Here is a 27,350-nt window from a genome sequence, read left to right on the forward strand (position 1 = left end):
GTAGGGACGAGGAGGACGAGGAGGAGGAGGAGGAAAAGGAAAAGGAGAAAAAGACTAAGGAAATGACAGAAAAGAAGGTACAGGCCAGCATAGACTCATACATTTGAATGCTTGGGCTCTAGTTGGGTTCTTGGTGGAACTATTTGGGAAGGATTAAGAGGTGTGGTACTCTTGGAGGAGGTATAACCCTGTATGTGGACTTTGAAGTTTAAAAGCCCACACTCTTTTTAGTTAGCTGTTTCTGCCGTATACTTGTAGATGGTACGTTTCTTCTTCTTGTTGTTGTTGATGGTGCTGGTGGATATAAGCTCTCAGCTACTCCCCCACCACCATGCCTAACCTTCTTGCTGCCATGTTCCTGACCACGAAGCATATGAACTCTAACCTCCTAGAACTGTGAGCCCCCAGATTCAATGTTTTATTTTACAAGTCTCCTTGGTAAATGTGTGTGTGTGTGTGTGTGTGTGTGTGTGTGTGTGTGTGTATGTGTCACAATAGAAACATTAATGTCCCAAATACATACTCTTAAAAGCATACCTATCATTTATCTTTCCTGTTTTCTGATTTACTGTTCTTAAAACCCCTTTCTTCCTTTTCTGTTTCTATACCTGCTTTGCCCTTGCTTTCAGATCATCTGTCAGCTTAACACTCCTCATTTTCTCACTAATCCATGTTACCTATTTCTGCAAACTATTTTTTTTCTAAAAATAACATTTATATTTAGGAATCTTTTTTAAAGATTTATTTATTTATAATGTATACAACATTCTGCCTGCATGTATGCCTGCAGGCCAGAAGAGGGCACCAGATCCCATTATAAATGGTTGTGAACCATCATGTGGTTGCTGGAAATTGAACTCAGAGCCTCTGGAAGAGTAGACAGTGCTCTTAGCCTCTGAGCCATCTCTACAGAGAATCAAGTCCAAATATCATTTCTCTGATGGGAGAAGGGATACACAAATAGAAATTTAATATTTCCTTGGACTAGTCTTATAAATCAATGGATTTCTTAATTAAGACTCACTTAAGCATTCCATGCTGGGGAAAGTCATGGCTGAGGGCATGGTATAATCCAGAGAGGGATTCTGTCTGCCAGAAAAGGGCTTCTCACAGTTCTGACTACTTTGTAAGGGACCTTGCAGGACATTGTGGAATAAAGACAATAATGGGCAATTCACATCTTGCCCAGTTCTTTTCTTGGACTCTCATCAGCAAACCCTAAAAAGGGATTTGGGGGCCATTGGATTTTTATATGTTCATCTTAATGTAGCCACATTTTCCAAATCTCCATTCCCTATTTTTACTACATAATTTTTTAAATTGGATTATGGGGACACGCAGCTGAGCCTTGCTGGTTAGGTACCCACAAGGCACTGGATTTTACCATAAAACTTGAATAATAAAAACCTGTCTTGGCCTTCACTCTCCTGCCTTTAGAAGCTACATAGCCTATCACGCAGCCTGTATCTAACAAAGCTTGGTCTGAGATTTTAATGTTCATACAACTGCTCTCCTTTCGATAATTCAGTCTGATGATTTATTATTTCTGGACATTTCCTGTTTTCTAAAAAATTTCCTGTCCTAACATGCCCATGAATACTACTTCATTTACTACTGAGTTCAGACCTGTACATTGCTAGAATTGGGAAGTGCTAGAATTGTTCCTATAATTAGGACATATTACACTTAAATATATCTTATGTATAACTCCAATCGAGCTATATCCATGCCATATTTTCCCTTGTGGCAGTTTAAGCAGTTTGAGAGCAAGGTTTGCCTTACAAATTAAAATACTGACAATAATGGTATATGGACTCTTTTGTAAATCATGTATTGTTGAGGCCTTCAGTGCCTCAACAATCCTGAATAATAGACATATACGATCTAAATTATTCATAAGCTATTGAAACGCTAGATGGAAGTGTCACCACAAATTAATAACACAATGTTATTATGGTTGATCTCAGACATGTTTAGAGATGTGTACAATTTTGATTGACCAAAGCACACGCTCCTAGCTGGGGTCTAAAATGTCCATGCTCTCTTCACTTTTTGTTTCACTCCTCATTCTGTGAACAAGTGATGTTTGAATGATCTATGTGGTACCATGTTGTATGTGTGTGTGTACATATATGTATGGACACATGCAACACATGCACACAAACAATGTGCACAGATACATGCACACACACACATAAGCACACACATACACAGTTTCACTGTTTAAAATGGCCACAGTATAGTGTAATAGTATAGTATAATAAAGAGTTCTCTCATGGTCTGAAGAACAAGTGTGCTTCATAAAGAGCTTAATTTGGATATCTTTTAGTAGGTAGACACAATAATCAATGTTAATATGATCAATTCATGAACATGTTGTGACCAGAGTCTCAAAGAAACGTAATCTTATCATTGACTAGGAACCAGTGATTCAGTGTCAGTTCAATACTTACTGTTTATTATCTAACAATAATGAGAATCAGCTATACTGCTCTACCTTTATATTGTGGGGATATGGGCATGCATGGAAATACTGAAGTGGATACTACATAATCACCAAATAAGAACTTGTTTGTTTCAAGTTTTCACTTTTTGGCACTATACTTCCTGGTAAGATGTGAGGCTGCAGACTATATCCTCTCTAGATAGGATAAGACTTGGTGTGAGTTTTTCTAATGACTAAAATATTATAAATAAAGACATTACTGTCTCTGAATTGGATTGAGCTGTGTGTGTATGACAAATCATGTAAATTCTCCAAATATTAATATTACTTTGGTTTATTTGTTAATTATTTGGATGAATATCTGAGTGGTTACTATGCACTCTGCTTCGTGTTGGTATAGCTCTAAGGACACATTTATCTCTCAATAAGATTAAAATTCGTGACAGAAGGCAGACATAACTCTAGCAGCAATGTGATATGTGAGTGCTAAATAAGCTAAAGCTTTAAAAGGCCAAAGGAGTGGTAAAAATTCAAGTCATGGATAGAAGTTGGTGAGAAGACCTTTCAGAAGAAATTATCCTTGAGTCAAACCTCGAAGAATATACGTCAGTTGAGGAATTGTAAGTATGCGACATATAGAGTAGTCACTGTGTGCTGGGAGTTTTGACCAAGTGTAGGGGGCTTGGAGGAAAAGAAATGAAAAGAAAGGAAAAGGAAAAGGTACTTGTGGAAGTCAAAATTAAGAAGGATACTATATCTTTTCATTCTAGGACATACAAATATATCCTTTTCAATGTTAGTATCTCATTTAAAGGGAAAATGAGGCCTTGTGGATCAGTTTCACACATCAGCTCTTCTTTGTTAGAAAGACAGAAGCTGGTCGTGTATATCAGTGTTGCCATCATCTCATCCAGGGTGAAGCATAGTTTATTTGTCATACCCAAAGATGGAAATATACAGCTTTATAAGGAGCTTCATTGTTCCACATGCCACTATGCCTGGCACCTAACATATTACATTATCCTCCTGAAGAGCTGGTGAGGTTTTACCCACAATACTAACATTCCCATGAACTATTTACTTGGTTATATGGTGATGCTTCTTTCTTGTGGTGTTTTGGATTTTTGACATTAAAATTAAAGGCTAGGTATTGTATATATGTGATGGTTGACATTAATGTGCAGCTGTCAAGGACAGACAGCAATGGGGGGGTGGTGGTCATGTTTTGGAATTAGCTGTATTACTTGTTAAAAATAAGTAACTAATTTTTTGTCTTTTTTTTCCATCTTTATTAAATTGGGTATTTCTTACTTAGAATGATGTACCCTAGTGAGAAGGGGACCCAGCAATGGCTTGCTTCAAAATTAATGATAATTATAATTTGTACTTTAGATAATCAAACTATAATGTTTGTCAAGCCCTGGTGATCTTAATACAATAGGGGAAGTCTCCATAGTATTAAGGCGTAATAAGTAGATGAGGTCTATAGTTCGCTTGCTCCTAACTTTTTGTCAAAGGTGGCAAACTTTTTCATGAGTCATAATAAGGACATTCATTCTAAAGACAACCTAAGGATGGTTGATGTGATCCTAATGGTATTTTAAGTAATATGAATAATATTTTACCTCATAATTTTATTGATTCTTTAGCAGGAAATCAATATTCCAGTTTATGAAGTTGTTAAGAAACACATTAAAAAGAAAAGTTTCAAAATGTAAACGAAGTGGAACGATAGATGGCTCAGTGGTTAAGCTTACTGGCTGTGTTTCCAGCCCACATACTATGGTCTACAACAATTCATGCTTCCAGCTCTAGGGCATACTATGCCTTCTCTTTTCTTCAGGAACTGCAGACACTCGATACACAGGCCTACATGCTAGCAAAGCACAGCCCCACTCCCCACATACACACTTTAAAATGTACAAAGACAAAATATCTTATTTACATTGAAAGCTGCAAGTTTCTTATGGGCGGATGAAATATGATTTACATATTTCATACATTTCATGGTAAGTTAGTCGTTTTATGGATTTTCCATTAAAAATATTTCCATGGATGTTTCAGATCCTGTGTTGAGATTTGGTCTTTTTGAAGCTATTGTAATGCTAAGCTCAGGCTCCCAAGACCTGGTTGTCCCAGAGATGAGCGATTCTGTGCAAAAGATGCTTGGGATCAGAGGAGAACCACGAGAAAGAACAGTGCAGGAGGGGGAAGGAGAAGCCTCCATGCTATGGGGATAAGACTCAAGAGAACGTGGCTCTGTAAGCTGGTCAATTGGAGTTAAGCACAGCCCAGAGGAAACATAGTAAGTAGTAAGTAATAACTCGGAGTTATGGATAGGAAATCGATTCTAATAGCATAGAGGGTAGTATCTGCCAATCTTTAGTGGTGATTATGGCTTATTGGAAATACGAAGTTTGGGTGTGGTTTTTATCCTGGAAATAAATGGTCTAAGACAGAATAGAAAAGAAACTCAAGAAGGATGACCAAAATGCGAATGCTTCACTCCTTCTTTAAGAGGGGAACAAAAATACACTTGGGAGGGAATAGGGAGGCAAAGTTTAGAACAGAGGCTGAAGGAACGCCCATTCAGAGCCTGCCCCACATGTGGCCCATACATATACAGCCACCAAACTAGATAAGATGGATGAAGCAAAGAAGTGCAGGCCGACAGGAACCAGATGTAGATCTCCCCTGAGAGACACAGCCAGAATATGGCAAATACATAGGCGAATGCCAGCAGCAAACTTGTTAGAGGTGGGGCGGTAATGGGGGGAGGATGGGGAGGGGAACACCCATAGAGAAGGAGAGGGGGAGGGGTTGGGGGATGTTGACCTGGAAACCTGGAAAGAGAATAACAATTGAAATATAAATAAGAAAGACCCAAGTTATTAAAGATGGAGGAAAAAAAATTAAAAAAAAAAAAGAAAAGAAAAGCCAGGTCAAGATTAAATACTTTCTACAGCAATACTGTACTGTAATTATTATGCAAATCAAAATACAATCTAAGAATATAATGTGCTCATAGGCTTTTGAAACTCAGATGCATGCAGAATGCCATGGAGATGTTTGCAGCCCTGATAACACTGTAACAGGTGATGGTGATATTCTTATTTTTATTAACACATCAAATCATTTTTTGTTGATGTCAGCATTTCAAGCCATTTCAAACCAGATGTTTTCCACTTACCTGTATTCAAAAGAAAGCAACCTTGGTGTGCAGTTTAAGCAAACCTGCCTGCCAACTTTCTAAATTTTAGGGGTGACAGGGGAGGAGATCAAAGTAAACCAGGGACAATTATTTCATTATTCTGATTTTTAGTTTTTGTTGTAACTAACTCAACGAATGTTAAGTGTGTTGCATAGTCAGAAGTCTACATGAAATTCATTTCAGGAGATGGTCTGGAACATTGCTAAGACCCAACAACTTTCTTATTTTTTGGCCCAGAAAATTCTCCATTGAGAGCCAGGGTGTCATGAGATGCAGAGGAGAGGATACAATGGGTTTCTGAAACCCATAGGACTCGGATTTATTTGCAAGGTCAAGACCGACTAAGGCCGTCTGAAGGGAGAGTCAATAAGGCCACAGAGCCAAGAACATGCAGCACATCTGGGAGGCAATGTGCTTAACTTGCCTCGAATGGTGCTCTGTGTGCTAGAGCCTCCCATGCCTGAACAGGATCAGCATGTAATGAGCACCATCCATAGTGTACTAGACACCAAGGGCTGTCATTCAAGGAGCCTGGAAGTTCCGCTGACAGAACAAAAGCTGTTCTAGGATCCTTAATAAGAGGACGGTGTGCAACATGGGTCCAAATTTAGATTAAGACAAGAAGTCTAGAGTCTACAAAAATAACTAGGCTGAGATGATTAGAGGCTGGCTTAGAATAACACTGGGGTTATCAAAGAAGGAATGGCTAAAAAAGGATTTGTAAGACAGAGACCAACACCCCCACCCCCAGGAAAGTAAGGTGAAGGAATCTAGACGATGTTATATGTTATAAGTATTGCCAAGCAACTGGTAATTTTATATTGAAGAGCTGAAAATGCATGTCCACTTACATTTCAGCATAAAATTAGTTTATACTATGTTAAACCAGAACTGTCATGCCATCTGAAATGCCCAGGAGATCTCAGACACAGCAAGTTGACGTTTATATAAAGTGCAGGGGATATTAAATACAGCCATCGACCTGAGTTTACAACAAAGCAAAGCAAAGTATATATGACAGTGGGTATATGCAAATTGCGTTATATTAGATAATACAAGAGGTAAACGTTTTTGAAACATTTGAGGAAACCAAGATTAATTTCTAACAGAATTCGGAGGCTTGATAATTGAGCATTTGAAAAGGCTTGTAAGTTTTGAGCAAGGATTGGGAGAGGTTAATATATAAAAGGAGAATTCCAGAAGATGATGGGGGATATAGCAGGGAGCTGGATAGATACAAGACAGACAGATAGACAGACAAACAGAGAGATGGTACTCCTCTCTGTGTGAAGGAAGGAGGAAGACACTAATGTGGTTAGCAGTCTGCGTACTTGTAGAGAAATGAAGAGGACGGGGAGGTAATAGAGGATCATGCCTTAGATTACAGTAAAGACCCAAGAAGACTGCTTTATTTTATTTAAGTCAACACAACTAATTTCATGACCAGACAGTTAGTTAACTGATGACTGAAGTACTATGATAAGCAGCTTAAACAACATTTCCCCACCATGGTCTGCTTGCACACACCTTTTACTCCAGGAGTTGAGAGGCAGAGGGACACAAGTATCTGACTTCAATGCTAGCTTGGTGTACATAGTAAATTCCAGGCCAAGGAAGGATAATTAGTTAGACAGTGTCTCAAAAAAAACAAAAAGGAAAAAAATATTCTTCTAATGTAATCTGTCAGTCTTAATCTTTTGAACATTAGCACTGAAAATTTCCAGGCCTTATAGTTTTTCCAGATTAGAGACTTTAATGTTTTGTTCTATGTGGTAAATTTTCTATGAACATATGTCTCACCTTTCTAAAAATATATTTTACTATATTGGATGTCAAGAACTTTAAACACTATATTTTTATGTCAGTGCTAATAGGAATTTTCGAATGGGTAAAGATACACGTGGCTTAATTTCTTAAAAGAATAGACTAGACCACTTTTATAAGCAAAGTACTACCTTCAAAATACTTAAATAATTTTAATTTTCTCTCCAAACCTCTTCTATCATTGCCTTGTGCAGGGAACTATGGAGTTGGCTTGGCCCAGCTACCTTGAGAGGTGTGTGTCAGAGGTCTGCAGGTTTGAGTACGGGAAGCCTTCTAGTTCCTGAGAGATGAATGTACTCTAAAGTGTTCAGGCCACTTTGTGTTTCTTTGTATATTCCTATAGTGGTCAAGGAAGCGTGGGAACTTGACAGGACCATTGGTCTTAGATATTAATCTTGTGTACTCTTTATAACTTGCAACCTTCATCGTATCCTGGGAACTATAACTCTATTCATCCTGAAAATCCCCATTATATTCTGCTTCTGATAAAGGAGTAAAAAAGATTGCTCTCAATAAAATGGTCACAGCCTCCATTGTGTTGTGGGCCCTCCAACACAGCCTGATTTAATTCTTCCTGGCCACATCAGGTGACCTTGGCCCTGTGAGTAAGCACAGGTACTTAGAAGCCATTCACGTGGCAGATACTGGTGATTCAGTATGGGACTTAGCCTGGATGATTCTGTCATACATAAACTTTGACTTGACTGTTGGACCAGCTAAGTAATCTTTACACTTGAATACGGATCAATGCATTGGTGTTATGAATGGATGGCTCTATCAGTCAAACAACCTTTCCTCACCTACTCCATAGTTAATTGTGGCAAAGCCCAACAACCACCCCCAAAGAAATCCAAAAACTAACACCCCCCTCCTTCACCTTTCATAATCAAACTCACAAATGAGTGGAGTGAACAAGACTAATACCTAATCCAACAATTCTGGCTTTTATTTTAATGACCTTTTTTAAAGGTAGTAGAAATGCATTTTTTTTTTCTGGTAGTGCAGAGATCAACATAGCAGGAGTACATTTTGGTCCACAGCAGAAAAGGAGTTAGTCTGAAGTACATGGTGGCATTGCATTAAAAATACTGTTTGCCATACCATATTTTAATGGTGAAGGCAAAATTCCTGTGGGTGAGGACTTTGGCTCTATTATGGACGTAAACGATGTTCCTCTACAGTCTTCCAGGGCAAGGTTAAAAGGGCTGCGTGGGGCTGCTGAGTTTCTTATTTTCCCATCTAAAAGAATTCTCTATGTGCCTTATACTTCCAGGCACTACATCTCAATGCTAAATATGCTTTCCATGTTTCAAAAAAAAGTCCCCACACAAATGTTACATTATGTCTTCTCTGCATCCTATAGTTAAAACACTTTCATATCACCTAATTTACTTTTAATAGCCTCCTATGGCAAGATGGCGATATTAAGTGTGGGAGTAAAATGTCCATGATACCACCTTGAATTTGCAATAATGTTTTTTATCCGAAGGCTCACAGCACCTTCACACATACACTCATTTGGACTTTCCTTGAGCTTTAATGGGAGCGTTTTATGGCTAGGATACCAAGGTACAGCATTGTTAAGGGAATTGAGTTCACTGACAGAGTGCACATTATACACAGTAAAGATGTTTCTATGAAGCCATGATCATGCCTTCCCTCCAGCTCAGCTGCCTCCAAGGAGACTGCACTGGTGTCTGGGGTAGGGACGGGGAACAAATGATGATCCGCATTTATACTGTCTTGACCTTCAGGCTTACTCTCCCTTACCTGGACGCCATCAGATGCAGGGATGTAACTTGCCCTTTTAAACGTGTCTGTCACGTTTCTCAGGATTTCCACAGACACCAGAAGGTCACCTGCATAGAAATTTTTCCTCTGGGTTAAATCCAATAGTGTCTTGGTGACCTGGGACATTCCATCACCTGCCAGCATCCGCTGCCCCTTCGCAAGGTGCTCTTTAATCTGTTATAGTCAAGAGAACAGAAAACACATCAGAATCTCCACTACGATTTCTGTGCATGTCCTCACCAAGCAACTACATTTAAACTGTTCAGTAAACTTTAAAATAATCTTGGGATACTTAGGATTAAAAACCAGTAAATGTTTTTATATCTCCTACAGTTTAATGGCTTAACAAACCACAACACAAGAACTAATATGAAAGTTTGTCTATCTTTGTCAGAATTGACAGACTTCTTGCTTTCAATTAGAATACATGGGCAATACATACACTGGAGAAATATATATTTTAAGATTAGAAAATTTTTGAAAATTACACATGTGACAAGCCTGGGAAATTATTTAGGAGTGTATGATTGGAACAGAGAAAATATGAAATACTTTATAGTGTTTGTTCTTAGCATCAACTTGGGTACTATCTGCTTTACCCTCCGAGAAGGACATAGAGATGGATCTCACTGGCTGAGGGCTTCTGTAGAGAATAAGGCTCTGGCTTTGCTCCCACAGACACCACATATCCCCACACAAAAGAGAAAGAAGTAGCACATAATTAAAATCCTAGCAAGTGGGAAGTTGAGGCAGGATTGTAAAAGACCAGCCTGGGCTACTTAATGAGTTCCAGGCAAGTTCAGGTGACATAATGACCACACTCACAATTAAGAACACCCAGACTTGTCACACAACAATCTCCTCAGTTTAAAAAAAATCTGGAAACATTTGAGGCCTATTATGACACAATAGAAAGTTAGACAGTGTTAGCTTTCTTTATCTAAAAATGATGGTGTCATAACAAACAAAAGAACAAAACACCCTCAGTAGGAGAAGGAACGTTAGAGATGTATCATTTCAGTTAGTCTGATGACCGAAGAACTGGCTGTCATTCTTCATGTGCTGCTGACCGTATAGTGCAAGAAGAGATAGCTGTGTACACCATATAATAATGTAGGAAAGGGGGAGGGCAAACATCCAAAGAGGCTTTGCCATAATAACACTAAATCTGTAATTAAACTGACTGTAAAATGACAAAACAAGACAACATGTTCCAGAGAGATATTCAAAATAATAAATTCTACTAGCTGTGATTATCAATTTTTAATTAATAAACATCACCAAATCCTTTAAATTATGGATATCAAAGTGCACTGATATTTTCTAAAAGCATAAGATTTCTATTGTTATATTTCTAAAAACTGTTATTTTTCTAAATTCTCCATTGCTTATAAGTATAAATTGTTTTCACACACACACATACACACATGTATATAATTATACTTGTGTGTGTGTGTGTGCATGTGTGTGTGTGTGCATGTGTGTGTGTGTGACTCCTGTGACTCCTATGACTCCTGTGGAATATATGTGGAGGCAAGCAGAAAACTTGTACAAGTTGTTTATCATTCTACCATGTGGGAACCAGCAATGGAACTCAGGTCTTGGGACTTAGTGGCACACACATTGACCTCTGAGCCATCTTGCAGTCTTAATACCTGGAGTGTTGTTATGACACATTGTTCTTGTCTTTGTTTAGCTGTAGTCTCAACATCAGTTCTGTTCCTATGGCATGAAACTAACATGCTTAATCATCACACACACACACACACACACACACACACACACAGAGAGAGAGAGAGAGAGAGAGAGAGAGAGAGAGAGAAATGGATGGACAGCTCACTGGTATACCATTCCACACAGCCACACTGATGTTATCTTCTGTTGCTAAATTACTGGGAAATATTTGTAATTTTCCATTTTTGGTCACATGTTGCATGCTTCCTGTTATTGCGTGTGTCACACACACACATGAGTATATTCAGTATATTCTATTTTATTTCTTTATCTCTTACAAAGCACTCAGATTCATTCTTTATGTTTCTAGATAGACAAACGTTAATAAATTCCTTTTTTGTGTTTTCTCTTATACTATGACATTCTTATCACATTCCTGATCATGTGTTATTCATCTTTCTGAAGTTACAATGTCATTTCCTGTGGTATGAAACTAACATGTTAAATCATAACACACACACACACACACACACATTTACACACCAGACAAGCGCTCACTGGTATACCACAATACAGTTTATGTTCCAATAATCATAGCACAGAGAACAGCAAAGATCCATCAAAGTGGACTCAGTTGTAACACACTAAATTAGACCTCTACAGTGTAATGGAGACAGAACAGCTTGAGCTAAGATGGCCCAGGGTTTGAAGTATACAGGCTTCCGTTAATAGGAGATAGTTTACAATCTCTCCAAACATATTTATGTAGTAAAGGGTTCTCAGAAACATTTTTAAGTTCAAATGAACTGATAAGAACCAGAGATGAACAGTTATAGAAAATATACAAGGAAGCATTTCTCCATCATGAACTGAGTACCTCATGGTAGGACTCAAGACTTGTAGCATCTTCACCCTTGTTTTCAGTACCCTAGTCACCCATCTTTCCTTTACCTCAAGGACAGAAGAATACACCCCTCTTCTGGGACCTTTTCATTTGCTTTCCCTCTGTTTAAACTAGTGTGCTTTTTTTTTTTGTTTTTTGTTTTTTGTTTTTTTGTTTTTTTGTTTTTTGTTTTTTTTTTTTTGGTGCTTCCCAATTACCTTATCGTAGTGAAATGTGTTTAACTTTACCTAATTTTTTTCATTTGGTTGACTGTTATAATTTTGTCATTGAGATGACTTCATTCATCAGAGACTGAATGAGTGAATTAAGTGGTTGAATGAATGCATCCTCTTCTATGCTTCTGTCATCATTAGATCATAGGAGTAAGCCAGTGAAAATGGGCGTCACTGTAACTGATTTCTACATACTGCTAACACCAACCACTTGTACCAACAGCACCAACCACATCTACAGCATGTGATAAATAATCCTCTCAATTCACAGAGATACATAACATGGAGGCTGGAAAGTGTGTCTCAGTAGAGGGGTTATAGAGAGGTTTTGGAAGGGAACCTAGCCTGAAAATGCTACAAGTTCAGTCTTCTGTTTTGCACCGACACGTGCAATTCAGAGGGGCTAAGGACTTAGATGGAACAGAATCACAATAGCTATCACTGGGCCTGAGGTTTGACCTCCTTCATTTGTTATTTGATACTCTATGCTCTGTCTGAGGAGATGTATATGCTATGGATCGTATGGGTGTTTTCCCTCAAGACGGAGCATCACAAAATTAATTTGAACCTTTGAGAATAAAGCATTCAGGCATGAATTCAGTTTGCAATAGAAACAGTTATAGAAGGCACTGGATGGACCATCTAATCAGAGAGCTAGGTAAGCCAACACTTATAGAAGGCACTGGATGGACCTTCCAATCAGAGTTAGGAAAGCCAACAGTTAGTTATAGAAGACAGTGGATGGACCATCCCCAGGGCTAGGAAAGCCAGCATTTCCCATCTGTGTTAGCATCACTTCTAGCCTGAGTCAGTATTAAATTAGCATCATTACCATCCCTCGGCTGCTGAGCAGGCTTAGGCGGAATGAGCGGTGCTCGGTCCAGTTCTTAACAAATGGTTGTTTGGATCATTCTAGCCCTCAGAATTGGCATTAATTAGCATCTTTCCTGACGTTGTTACAAAAAAAAAAAACACAAAATACGGGGCAAATACTTGCAATGCTTTTACATTCCGGTGTAGACAATTCATGGCATTGACACCGAGAAGAAAGAGTGCTCTGAGAGACTCGTTCACTTGCAAGGCGCTGTCTAGTTTATTGATTGTGAGCACACTGTACAATTATTCTAAGAAATCCTTCTATCTACTGAGTGTCCAGAAGAGCTGCAGTTCTAAAACCGATCTTGTAATTGTGAGTCTACCACTTGTTACTTAGGAGTATTGGAAAGGATTCTGTTTTCTAGGATCATTTGATTTGTCTGTAAAACTGAGAGACAGTCCCATTGTGGTGACTGTGTTAATAGGTTGCACTTCTCCAGGATTCAATTTCCAATTCTCTTTGATTAGATAATGCATACTGGTCTAGAACTGGTCTCTTACATCCAGTGCAGTAATTATTTCTTTGTCTGGCTTTAATTGGCCATCTACTCTAATTATTGATCACAGTGACAATATATCCTGTTACATCATACTTTGAATATAAAATCCCTCTTACCCACCCCTGCTCAAGTACGAGATGATTCCTAGCTCATGCTGGGATTTTGAGAGGTACCGTAAGTTATTAGAAGGTTTTAGAAGGCTTGGTGAAATGTGGTTTTAGAAATGTCACTGGGAGTGTGTTTGGGGAATTTCTTGTCACTGGCACATTCCCGTCTGTATTCTTGAATTTCTATTTGCCACAGGAAGGGAAGACTTGCTGTGTCCTGAGTTCCCAGTCATAATCGTGAAGTTCATTGCTCGGCAATCATACCAGACATCCATGGCAGGAAACTGAGTCAGGCCACTCTTCCCTCTCGCAAGACGATGCTTCTTCAGGTCTTTGCCACAGCAATGAAAAGCTTGATAACATATTAATAAATGTTATGCTAATGTTTACATTCTCTTCTGTTATTTAACCATGACTTCCATTTTTTTCTCTCATCTCCTCTTTTAGGCAAATACCCTTTTTGCGTGCATATATACCTCTCCAGCTCTCCTGATTTCTACCTGTCCGGGGTTTTCACCCATGGGATGTCGCTAGTACGATGGACAATTCTTGTAAACCCGTGGAATGTTCTCCTCTTTTGGTTTGTGGGGTATCTTGTAGTAGCAGGTGTGGTTCTCTAGCAGTGGAGCCCCCAGGCAGGCAGATCCATGTTCCTGTCTCGATCCCTGCTGATTATCTTGTTAATTCCATTCCTTCTAAGTTCAGACTAGAACTTCCAAGTATATAAAATGTGATATTTTCTTTTCCTTTCCCTTTCCCAAATTCTCTCAGTCACACAGTTCATAGAGATGCCCTAGGTCAAAGAGTTCCCATGGTTTTACTTGACTATCAGGCTAGGGTAGCAACAGGGTATCTGATTGTTGCTAAGATCCCTAGCAGAATTCCTGTCCAGTAGTAGGTCATCTTGAAAGCATTCCCAGGAGCAGTTTTGAATCTTAACCTCCAGCAATTGCCCAAAGCTCACATATAACCTGACATTCCCATAGCTTCCCTCTGTAACTGGCCCTCTTTTTTCTTTGTTTTTGGTTTTGTTTCCCCTTTCACTTCTTGTATGTACAGATTTCTCTCTCTCTCTCTCTCTCTCTCTCTCTCTCTCTCTCTCTCTCTCTCTCAGCTCAGCTATAATTTTGCTTATGAAAATAACCAGTCATCATTCAGCCTGACCCCTGAAAGTTGGCTTTGTGTAACCTACAATTCCGAAATATCTGCTAATCTTCTAGTGCCATCGTATCCAAACGATTTACCACTTCCATAAGATATGACATGAATTTTATCTTTGCTTCCGGACTTACTCTCTTCCCTAATTTCACACGCTGTTGCAAAGTCTTCTGGATAAATTGTTCCATTTCTTTTCTGCTCTGTGAAATGTACACAGACAAGTGTAATCATGACATGATCTCTACTTTTGTGCCTCCTGGAAGTAATCTCGATCTGCCTTACATCATTGTCATGTTTTCGTATTATCTTATCCATTCTACTAGACTCTGAACTCCTGAAGGGTTTGGAGCATACAATCATCTTTGAGCACCCTATAATCTCTGCTCTGTAGTCTGTCACACAGACCTGTTCAATATGCCTGCTAAACTGAAGAGAGACGAAAGAAAGATTTCCCTTTTCTCTCTACAACTGTACCACTGAAGCATTTGAAAGTTAAAGGTGGCAGCTGATGACCATTCAATGCAAAGGGATATGTGATATTGGAGAACATTTACCTGATAGAATTGTCTTTTAGAAATAATATTCCTGAGAGAGGAACACACCAATTGGTTATCCAATACCAAATGATTTGAAAACATATGCATATAAGTAATATTACATAGACTGAGCAGGTTGTATTTCTCCATTTAGACACACACATATACATATGTTGTGTATTTGTATATGTGTATATGTTTGCATGTGTGTGTATTCAACAATTTATGAAAAAAAGAGGTCATAAATTTGAAAGACAGAAAGGAATTGTATATGGGAGGTTTGGAGAAAGGGAACAGAATGGAGTGAGTGCCATAATTTTAAAGTCAAAAATAGACATAAATTTAATTATTAAAAGAAATCCACAGATGTGATTGGGTGGGAAATTTTGGAATTTGGAATTCTGATCCTGAAAATTGTGTCTAGAGTTATAGTTATTTACTTTCAATCTTTTAAAAATAAATATAGGAAAAGTATGTTATATAATTTACCAAGTACCTTCTACATGGCCGGTATGGGCCTAGAAATGTTTTATGAGATATTTAAGTTTAGCATGATCCTCATAGTTACCATAGATATCCACTGCTCTACAGGTAACCCATTCAGATTAGCTGTGTACCTGGACTTCAGAGCACCTAAATAGTGCTGATACCAAGAATTTCTTGAAAGCAGTCTGAGTCAAACTATCTCTGAGGTATTATCATGATTAGCCTATAGTTCATAATACATTTTAATCAAAAATTACCAAAAACATTTTAACTATTTAACTATTATTCTGATTCCTCACATTTTAAAAAGTTTAAATATTTTTTCCTGATGAACAATATAAGAAGTATAGAACTTTTAAGAAATCTACTATGGGGGGTTGGGAATTTAGCTCAGCTAGGCAAGCGCAAGGCCCTGGGTTCGATCCCCAGCTCTGAAAAAAAGAAAAGAAAAAGAAATCTACTATGTTGTTGAGTTACTCCTAAATATTTGAATGAAAGTAACAATTTTGAAATATAACGTGTAATTATCCTTAAAACTGTTTGTCAAGAAGAGTTTGGTTTGTTTAAATAATAATTCAAATAATGATTTTTGTGATTTTAGTATTCTCTTTTAAAATAATAAATATCAGTAATTATTTTTGTTGAGATTGCAACAGTGAGAGATATTTGCTTCAAAGGAAAAATTTAACAGTTTCAGGAATGGGATAGCTTATGAAATTGTTGGGATTTATATTTCTGAAGAAAGCCTCCTTGCTGTCTATAAGGAGAGCAGTGGTGCGTGCTGGCCATGGTTTATGGAGTGGGCATATTTCTGCAGTAAAGCCTTTTACTCCATCTTCCATTTCATGCTGCCCACTGCCTGCCACTGTGGCCTCAATTGTGTCAATACTAAAAATGTCTGTCATAGATGTTGCTTGCATGTCATACACTGGATACACCACAACGTATATGCTATTCCATCAGCAATCCTACGGTCCATGTGTAAGCTATATGAAAGGTTCTCACAGCTCTGAGTGACCTCAATTAAAACACAATTATACCTGATACTTCTTTCCATAAAGCAATCATCTGAATATATGTCTTTTACTTCAATGACTGTGTCATATTTTAAAGATCAAAATCATCCACTTTATAGTGCTATTAAGTGATTTGGCTATCTATTTGGTTTCTCATAATATGGTATCCTAAGTGCAGAGGAGTTAGGATGAATGTCTTTAAAATACAGGTATGTGTCCGCGATGTTGCTGAGCGAGTACCTGCTCCCAAGTCTGGTATGTGAGTTAGAGCCTACAGACCCACATGGTAGAGAGAATGAATCTCTGAATATTCCTCTCTGACCTCCACATATGATCTGCCTGGTAAGAGAACTTTAAGTAGCCACTGTCTTCTCCTAAGGAAAGTTAGTGGATTGGAAGTTGGGAAGAAATCTGGATCACTGAGTGAGAAACCCATGATAGTCACATATAGATTTTCTATGCGAGCAAAGCTCACAGGATATCTATACATTAGCTGCCCATAAAAGAAGGGGGATTAAGCAGATGGTAAGTGCTCCTAAAAGTCCGTGTTTAAAAGGCTTGATTCTTAGCCCATTAGGAGCAGATGAAAGCCTTAGGAGGTGGAACGTAGGTGCAAGAAATCTTGATCATTAGTCTCATGCATTTTGAAGATTTATAATGGGACTATATATAGCCACTATATAAAGGGTGATAGACTATTTACATTCTCCTACCAAAATGTACTATTTTGTCATAGGCCACAAATCAAATGACCAAGCAACTGTGGACTGTGACTGGGTATTAAAAGTCAACCTTTGCTCATTTTATTTTGCTACCTCTTGTCTTTATTTAATGCACACTCTTACTAAAACATCAAAAAGTCCCATCCACTCTCATCCCCTGACTGGAATGAAAACACAATCCTTGAACATATTAGAATAACAAGGAAAGGGTATATGAGGTATCCTTGTAGAAGGTGGATACAATACTTAAAAGGTAACTGGATTGTACATTTTCTACATGCTTAAAGCTAACAGGATAGCTGAACATATGCTGTCAATCCAAATGCTGTAAGTGAAATAATGAAAAGAAGGGTATCAAACAGAGAGAAGTGTTCCTTTAAGGTCCATGTTTAAAGGTTTGGTCCCTAATTCACAGCACACTTGGGAGCAGACAGGAGTATTAGGAGGTGAAATCTAGGTGCAAGGAAGCACCCGTAAAAGGTCTCGTGTGGAATGCTCAGTCCACAGCTGGTGGATATGATAATTAAGAGGTAACGGGATTATGGTTCTTGATCTTTTCAATGGATACATTCATGATTGATTCAGAACTTTGGGACTCGGTAAAAGATGTGACTAAGGTAAAGCAGATCAATGTAATCATGCTTTGAAAAGTTTCTGACCTCTAGAATTCTCTCCTGTCTCACTTTCTGCGTTTAGGTCTCCATGAGGTAAGCAACTCTGTTTCATCTTCCTTCTATCATGCCTAGTGAATGTTCCCAGCAATGGGATCAACCACGGAATGAAACCATTGAAAGCACGAGCCTAGATGAGCATTTTTCCTTAACAAGGATTTATCACAGTGATAGAAAGTTAATTATTACAGGATGGAATGCTTTGTCTTGAACAGAGCATGGTCTTAAGACATTACAATGACATTGATGAACTGCCAAACATTGAATATAAAATGTTAGATATGCAAAGAGGCCAGAAGATTTGTCTGTAGGAGTGGAGAAAGAAAAGGAAAAAAAAGAGAAACAAGCCAGACACAAATTATCCAGATATTGGCACCAGATGATAGGGAATGTAAAATGGGTATTACAAAATGCTGAGGAAAATAGAGAAAGTAACAGAAAAATAGTTTGACTGTTTTACAATGGAGAATTCCAAAGAGGGGGTGATTGCAGCCTTCAGTATGAGGAGGGTCCATTGCTTGTTCTTTGGAACAGAATTCTAAGAGAATGAGATCCCCATTGGGGGAATCAGAGAAAGGGTTGAAAGAGCTGAAGAGGCTTGCAGCCCCATAAGAACAACAGGGCCAACCAACCAGAGCTCCCAGGAATTAAATTACTACCCAAAGAGTACACATGGACTGACCCATGGCTCCAGCGACTTATGTAGCAGAGGATGGCCTTGTTGTTCACCAGTGGAAGGAGAAACCCCTGGTCCTGCCAAGTACCTAGTGTAGGGGAATGTTGGGGGGGAGGGAAGGAAGGGGTGGATAGGGAGGGGAACACCTTTATAGAAGGGGAGGGTAATGGGTTAGGGGCCTTATGTCCTGGAAACCTGGAAAGGGAATATCATTTGAACTGTAAATAAAAATAATCCAATAAAACAAAAAAGAAAAAGAAAAAAAGAAATTCTAAGAGAAAAAATCTATACCTATAGTTACTATTTCTGTACAGAGGGTCTTTCATTAGAACAAAATTGTTAGACTTTTCCAGCCTCCTTTATGCCTCATCCACTTCTTTCCAGGGAAAGAAGAGTAACAAACCTGCCTGATGAATTAAGGAGAAAGCCTTGGTACACGTGCTCCTTTGCTATAAGATCTGTTCCCTTGCAGGGACATATGTTCTGACATATCCAAAAAGCCTGTTTCTTCAAGTGTGTGTGTGTGTGTGTGTGTGTGTGTGTGTGTGTGTGTGTGTGTGTGTGTGTGTGGTGTGTATGTGTGTGTGGTGTGTATGTGTGTGTATGTGTGTGTGTGCGTGTGTGTGTGTGTGTGTGTGTGGTGTGTCTGTCCCTTTTTCTGTCTCTTTCACTTTGCGTGTGTCTATCTTTATCTCTCTGTATTTCTCTTTTTTGTGCCTGTCTATGTCCCCTGTCTCTCTCTGTCTCTCTGTCTCTGTCTCTGTCTCTGTCTCTGTGTGTGTGTGTGTGTGTGTGCGTGTGTGTGTGTGTGTGTATGTGTGTGTGTGTGGTGTGTCTGTCCCTTTTTCTGTCTCTTTCACTGTGTGTGTCTGTCTATCTTTATCTGTCTTTCTCTTTTTGTGCCTATGTCCCCTCTCTCTCTGTCTCTCTGTCTGTCTGTCTCTCTCTCTCTCTCTGTCTCTCTCTCTGTCTCTCTCTCTCTCTCTCTCTGTGTGGTGTGTGCATGTGTGTGTGTGTGTGTGTGTGTGTATGCGGTGTGTGTATGTGTGTGTGTGGTGTGTCTGTCCCTTTTTCTGTCTCTTTCACTCTGTGTGTGTCTGTCTATCTTTATTTCTCTGTCTTTCTCTTTTTGTGCCTGTCTATGTCCCCTCTCTCTCTGTCTCTCTGTCTATCTATCTCTGTCTCTCTCTGTGTGTATGTGTGTGTGTGTGTGTGTGTGTCCATGTAAGGAGAAGAGTTTGAATGAAAGATGAATGTATGTATATATGTTTGGGAAGTTTAAATGAATAGCATTTTGGTTGTTAGGTATGACTTTGTATCTTATAAGGTCTCTAAACAGATCTTCACAGATATTAGTTGGTCTGAGTTGTTCTATAATGACTAAGTTGTTCTATAATGTTCTAAGAAGATCATGATGTAATGATACTAATTACTCCATATTTCTATAAGTTTATCAGACAGAAAAAACTCCATCTACATTATGAATTGTATTATTTTTAAATGATTAATAATCACAAAGAAAATGTATATATCAGAAATCTTTGTTGGCCAGTAGCTTATTATAAATAAGAAAATAAGCATTTTTGGACTATTGATACCATCTCTGCTTAGTGCTGTGTTTTGCATTAGGGCAATAAAGACTGAAACAGCAAGATTCTTATCACTAAAGAAGTCAGACTAATTGTTCAGCATGATTGATCACTGATCTTATACATTAAACTGATTATTGACCCAATTTTGTTTGTTTTAACTAGTTTATTATTGAGAGTTCTTAAGAAATATTCAGATACTGCTTATAGATAAAAACATTCCATTTTGAAATTAGTCTTTGGCTGTTTATTTATGAAGCACACACACTGTGCCTATGTGTGTTCGCAACACGTACTGTTAATTTATACATTAAAAAGTTAGAAAATATCAGCCTATTTATTTAAAATAAGACCCGGTAGTATGCTATTAAAAACTGATTCCAATTTAATTAGCCTTGTAAATATAAAAATGAAATAAAATAAAATCTATCAAAGATAAACATTGAAGTGATAAACTCTGTACCATCTCTAGAGTAATTATGATTTATGGAAGCCTCAGCTGTTCTAAATCATAAGCCCTACTGAACTTTGATTCTCAAAGTTGTGCTTAGGGGCATAACTGGAGTGTGATGTTTCAGAGAACTTGATCTCTCTTCTATCTCCCGCTGACTTTGTAGACTCTGGATAATGAGGCTGACTGCAAGATAGGTGTCATTTAAAACACACATTGATTCTCAATTTTATATAAACTGAATATGTAAAGATAAAGGTCATGATACACCATCAAGCATGAGGTTGTGTACATATGCATCTTAAATCTTGTGTTTTCATATATGTAGACTGTATATTTATATATATATATATCCATGTTTATATCATAATATACACATTATATATAATCATAATTTTGAATCCAATACTTGCAATATCAATCTTCGTTATCTCTTGTCACAGTGTTCTTCATTTTTCTACTTGAAAATGGCCATTGGACTACCTTGAGGACATGCTGCACAGAACTCTACAGTCTAGAACAGATGATTTCCCATCAAAACCCCAGACATGTATGGCTTTAAGAAGGCAGAATGGGTCTTGAAACACTCATGCCTGGGATGTTACTTTAACTCTTCACCTCACCTAAGTAGACGGCATCATGAAGATCTTTACTTCCTGTACTAAGGGAGAATCCTCAGTTGACGATGCTCTCTTAACAAGGACCTATGCATGTCAGGTGGTTATTAGCTTTTTAAGTGTGCACTTTTCACAGGATGCGCAATTTGAGACTTCATTTCTTCTACTTTCTAGAGTATATCTGTGTCCATTCTTGATGGACAGCACTCAAAGAATGAAAACTCATTCATTATCCTGCACACATTTACTACAGGTTTTTGATGCGAAATCATCTACTCTACACTGTAGAGTTCTGTGCAGCATGTCCTCAAGGTGAGTCCCATGGTCATCTTCAAGTAGATAATAAAGAACACTGTGAGAGGAGACAGTGAAGATTGATATTGCAAGTATTGGACTCAAAATTTCATTCCTAACTAGTTCATAAGGATAGGCTTACTATTTATTTAATTTCTGCAATGTTCTATTCATGGCCACAATTAGAATTGTATTCAGACATATTTAGGTTTTTTTTTAAAGCAGGTGATATACTTATTGCATTGGTAAACATTAGCCTAAAGTGTATGGATCCCTGAAAATAATCCCCTATATGATGAAACAAAAGAAAAACAAATAAATACAAATAAAAAGAAACAAAACCCAAGTTGATTAACATAGTCTATCTAACTTTAGAAAAGGATATATCACATAAAATTAATTGATATAATTGTTTTGTTTATAATTCTGAAATACAATGGTCTGAATCAGTGAGAGAGGTAAAGACAGTTACAGATTATGTTCACATATTTTAATGTGTCATAAAATTAATGTATATATTATACCCCTCATTATGTATAAAAGTATATATATATACATATATATATATAAAACGCTCAAAATATTCAAAGTTAAATGGTATCTACTCCACTTTTATATATCAAGTTAGCAACAGAATTGACATTTATTTGGTTATATAGAACATTTGGAATTGTGCATTTCTGTATATATTTATGTAACATACAAGTGATTATGATAAAATAAACATTTTTATCTAACATAAAATGTATATTTATAATAAAATAAGGTTTCATGTAGCCATATAATAACTCCTTTATGTATAGATATAAGCACATTTGTATGCACAATGGAATAAATTAGACTACATTTAAATGATCATCAATTACATTGCTCACACTTACTAATTCGATATATGAATGCAGTGCATTAGATAGCCTTTGCATCTAGACTTTCTAAAATGAGTGATTTGTTTTTCTCGTAATTAAATAGACACTGATTCTATTAGTTGGTGGAGTTAATGCATAAGCCAATCTTTTTGTACACACACACACAAGAATATGTTCACTGTGTGTGCGCGCGTGTTTGTGTGTTTGACTGATGATGAGAACATGAAACAAGATATAAGTCCAGTAAAGCATGGAGTCTCTTAACACCACTGTGTTTGGTTCCTTTTTCCTTTCTATTCTGCCTTGTCTGCCTTGCCTGTGTGTGGAGGACTTCCTGTCTGCTGGGATGAAATGACAGGATCCTCTGAATAATGACAGTGACTTGCACTTGAAGAAGACTAGGCAGAACTTAATTGCATTCAAAATATTCTGCACCATTGGCATAAGATAATCCTCTGGGCATGTTTCATAAGGAGCTAGAATTTAAAATACTGAAATGTGATTGCTATTTTGAATATCATCTTCTGTGACTAATTCAATGGTTTCTGGGGGGGGGGGGGGAGAAGGTCATTTTTGGAAAGAATTTGGCCACATCATCGTCTCTGACTAATTAAGTTTCTACGGAGCACCGAACCATCACTTTCTTCATATTTTTGAGTGCATGAGAAATTTGATGTCTGAGTAACACAGCTTTGTCCTTCTCCAGTTACTGCAAAGTGAAAGATGTTTAATTTAAAAAATGTCCAGTGTTTTGAAATAATCATGTAGTGTTTAATGAAGACTTGAACCAATCATGATACAGAGCTGAGCAATCGCATGTAGATCTGAGGACGATTTGGCTTGGGCCTTTCTCCCATCAGACAGGGAATGTTTTCATTTAAATTGCCAGGATCCATAAAAACCTGAGCTTGAGGAACAAAACCATTTAGATCAGGCTCCCAGAAATCAGCTTCCTATCCCACCCCCCTTATCCCCTCTTGGAGCATTTCTTCAGAGTTTTTTTTTATTTTTATTTTTTACTGATTTGACTATACAACAGAAGGTTAAATTCTCACATAGTGATCATTAGGAAAAAATAAACAGAGCAAGTACTAAAGCTGGCTTTGCACCTACTGAATGCTGCAAGTGTCTGTACTCATTGGATATGCATCTTGCAAAGCTCGGCTGCTCCCAGGAGGCCACTCCATGAAGGCTGAGAGAGCAGCGTCTGCTAGTGGTGCCTGCATGTCACAAAGAACAGAGAGAAGCTTTATAGCAGGATGCTGGAAGGCATAGCATTGGGAGGCTGACTGCAAGCTGGGGTTATGCGATTTTCTTTTGCTTTAGGAAATACTCCCATGAAATTTTTTTTCCTTAATTTTGTTTTTAAAATTCAAGAGTCATACCGAGAATGCAATGCATCAACAACATTTTTGAAATCTCTTCAGTGACTCTGTTTTTGAAGCAGATTATTAATACTGTTCTATCAACTGCTTATTGGACATATTTATTTATAGGACACACACAAGGGCAGTATGTGCTAAGCAAATCTAGCATGCATTTCTGGGATATAAGCATTGTTTGTGCTGAGTGTGCCATACTGTACCTGTGGCATTCAGAGGACATTGATTGAATGCTAGGTCACCTGCAGGAGTCCTTTTCCACACCATTGATATAAGAACATCCTCTGGGCATATTTCATAAGGTGCTGGAATTTAAGATATAGAAATACGAATGTCAGCATTGGTTATGTTTTCAAATGTTGGCAATAACATTCCTCAAATGCATCTAAATGAGGAATTATTTCTCTTCTGTAAAGAATATTATTAACCGATATGTTAGATATGTGCTTATAAAGAAACCACCAGGTTCCGTTTAACAGTCTCCCAACCCTCACATGTTCTTTAAGAGCTTCATAGTGTACAAGCTTTTATTGATAAGTCTATGGAGTTTTCAAGCAAACTAGCACAAATATATTGATCAACAATCTTTTAAAATTCATTGAACTTTTAGAAGTTAATTTTCCAACAAACCAGTTGTTTTAAAATTGCTAAATGGCACTAAGAAACACACAGACACAGACACAGACACACACACACACACACACACACACACACACACACACACACGTCAAGTACAAGTGGCAAGTGCTCTACCACTGAGCTGTATCCACAGGCCAAGTTATGAAAACATATTGATTTGATCTTTATGTCATACCAATTTTATAATCTCAATTTATTTACAGATTATAGAATTATAATGGAAAATTTAAGAATATTATACAACTGAATTATTGTTTTAAGTATTTCTTTTATCTTTTGAGATTATAATATTACCCTTTTTCTTTTCATCATTGAAACCTCTCATCTGGATATGTCTAGTTGGTTCTTTCAAATTTCTGTTCTCTTTTTCCATTCATTGTTATTTATATCAGTATCGCTATCTATGTATCATCTATTTCTATCTATCTATCTATCTATCTATCTATCTATCTATCTGTCTGTCTGTCTATATCTGTCTGTATTCTGTATTCTGAATCATGAAATAATAAGATTGCCTCAACTTTATACATTCTACCTCAGAACTTATGAGCCCACTTCATATTTCTATATTGAGTTGATCAAAAATACAATTGCATGCATTAGATCTTGACATTGTATTTTATTTGCAAAGTGTGTTAATTTTGAATTGCACATGACATCAAGGGTCAACACACTTCTGTCTCCTTTACAGATGAGGCAATGAGGATACAAGGAAGAGGGTCCCCCGGGGAGGTAGACATGGTGGGGGCATCAGTAAAAGTTGAATCTTAGAGTTCTAACTCCTCAGTAGCCTCCTTTGGGCTTCCCAAACACCTTCTTTGTAACTTTAAGTCATTCAAGATATTCTTCTGCATCTGAAATAGAGAATAGGTATTTCTTCTAGATTCTCACTAATGCTCATACACTACTGTTTGCATTCTATGAGGTCTTTGCATCATGGATGATTTGGTGGCTGATCTTTTTTTCCACCAGTTTGTCCCCAACTACTAACTTCTTCACCTCACCAAGGTTTTGCCACCAGATCTAATATGCCCGTCTCAGTCTGAACTCACTGGACTTCCCCGTGCAGCTTTTTAAGACTTTGATCTAGTCCTTCCTGTGGAGATTCCTTTCTCCAGGATCTTAGAAAGCTATTTTCTGTCTGGCATCTACCAGATTCCTGTACCATTTTCCCATGTCCATCATGTTCTCTGCAAGGTTGTCAATGTTATGTGCAATGCTCTCTTTAGGTAATTTCAAAATGAATAGCAACTGACATCTTTCAGCAGTCACCAGGCCCTTATTTAGAGCCTTACATCACTGGGCCAATTTTATTTCCCAACTATAAATTAGAGTTGCATGCTACTCTAATATAATATACCATGTAGAAAACAAAGTTGAAGAGCCAAACTTATTTTTCTTTTGTTGTTGTTTTTTTAAGACAGGGTTCACTGTGTAGCCTTGGCTATCCTGGAACTCACTCGGCAGGACCAGGCTGGCTGAAGAATCCAATTGTGTCTGCCTCCCAAGTGCTGGGATTAATGGTGTGTACCACAACTGCCAAGCATTTTTTTTCAATCCAGACATTCTCTTTATTATCAGTTAACTTTAAATGAAGAAATAAATGCATGTGGTGTCACTGAATAGAAAAGAGTCATCTATCGCAGATATCCTGTTCTTACCCCTACCAGGATCGAAATCATGTCTTCTTGTACGAGCTGTTACACAGGGTATATATGTTGTTCTGAGTTTCACAGAGGCCCTTCCTGGCACTGAAAAACGGGTTTTGTCAGTGAATTGGTTGTGGGAATGTTAGGGATGCATAGATATGAGTTTATCCTAAATATAAAGAAGTGAAAGAACTCACCCCCAAAATGTATAACTTAAGTAAGGATAGGGCAGCTTCTCTCCACCTTTCCTTCCCCAAGTTGATCTAGAAACAACAGTGATGTCACTTATTGCTGCCACCATCAGCTGAGTAGCCAACAGTACTCCAGTCATCTCCAGGAACAAGCCAGGAAACTGAAGTGACAGTATAGTCTAGCTGCCCACATGGACCTCACATGCTTCTGTCTTCTTCTGCCTCCATACATTTCTCAGAGCCGAGGCCCAAATATGTGTCTCCTAAGAGGAGGCCACCCCAACAGGAAGGCAAGGTAAAGCTGAGAGACGAAAGTGCTATGGAACTGTGGAAGGTTTATGTTTGAGCCACTGAAGGACGAATACTGGGGCAAGGACAGTCAGGAACTCTACAACTACATTAAGTTCAGGTCTGAATCACAGCTTGTGCTTGGCTTTTTGTGTGCATGTGAGCACACATGCCACCTCCCTTCAGCTGTGCCAGAAACATGGAGTTTCTGTTGCTTTGATTCAGATGTCTTATGTGAGTTTTGTTTGTTTGATTGTTTGCTTGTTTGTTTTTGGTAGGTTTGTTGTTGGGTTTGAGGCATGACCTCGGACTCTCTACACATCCCCTAGAACATGCTGGCCTTGAACTCATGAAGATCTACCTGCCTCTACCTCTGCCTCTCTAATGCTATTATTAGAGGCATATACCACCATACCCAGCCCCACTCCCTCCTGGGTTACAGAATGACAGATCAAATAGTTGGGTCTGTATTTGTTTGTTTTGCTTTTGTTTTGTTTGTTTGCTTGTTTGTTTTGGTTATCAAAAACCTTGTTAATTTGCTGATACTCAAATCTCACTCTCCATTCATGACATT

General features: G+C 38.0%; 1 protein-coding gene across 5 annotated transcripts in view; it reads right to left on the minus strand.

Moving 5' to 3' along the window:
* Adgrb3 (adhesion G protein-coupled receptor B3) overlaps positions 1 to 27,350 on the minus strand; it is a 726,584-nt gene that overhangs the window by 399,970 nt on the left and 299,264 nt on the right. For all 5 annotated transcript variants that reach the window (NM_001106898.1, XM_087565138.1, XM_087565136.1 and 2 more), the window contains 3 exon segments: positions 9,252 to 9,446; positions 23,741 to 23,847; positions 24,213 to 24,314. In NM_001106898.1, the coding sequence (NP_001100368.1) occupies positions 9,252 to 9,446; positions 23,741 to 23,847; positions 24,213 to 24,314 (404 nt within the window).

Source organism: Rattus norvegicus, chromosome 9, assembly GCF_021556685.1.
Source record: "Rattus norvegicus strain SHRSP/BbbUtx chromosome 9, alternate assembly SHRSP_T2T, whole genome shotgun sequence".
Classification (NCBI taxonomy): Eukaryota; Metazoa; Chordata; class Mammalia; order Rodentia; family Muridae; genus Rattus; species Rattus norvegicus.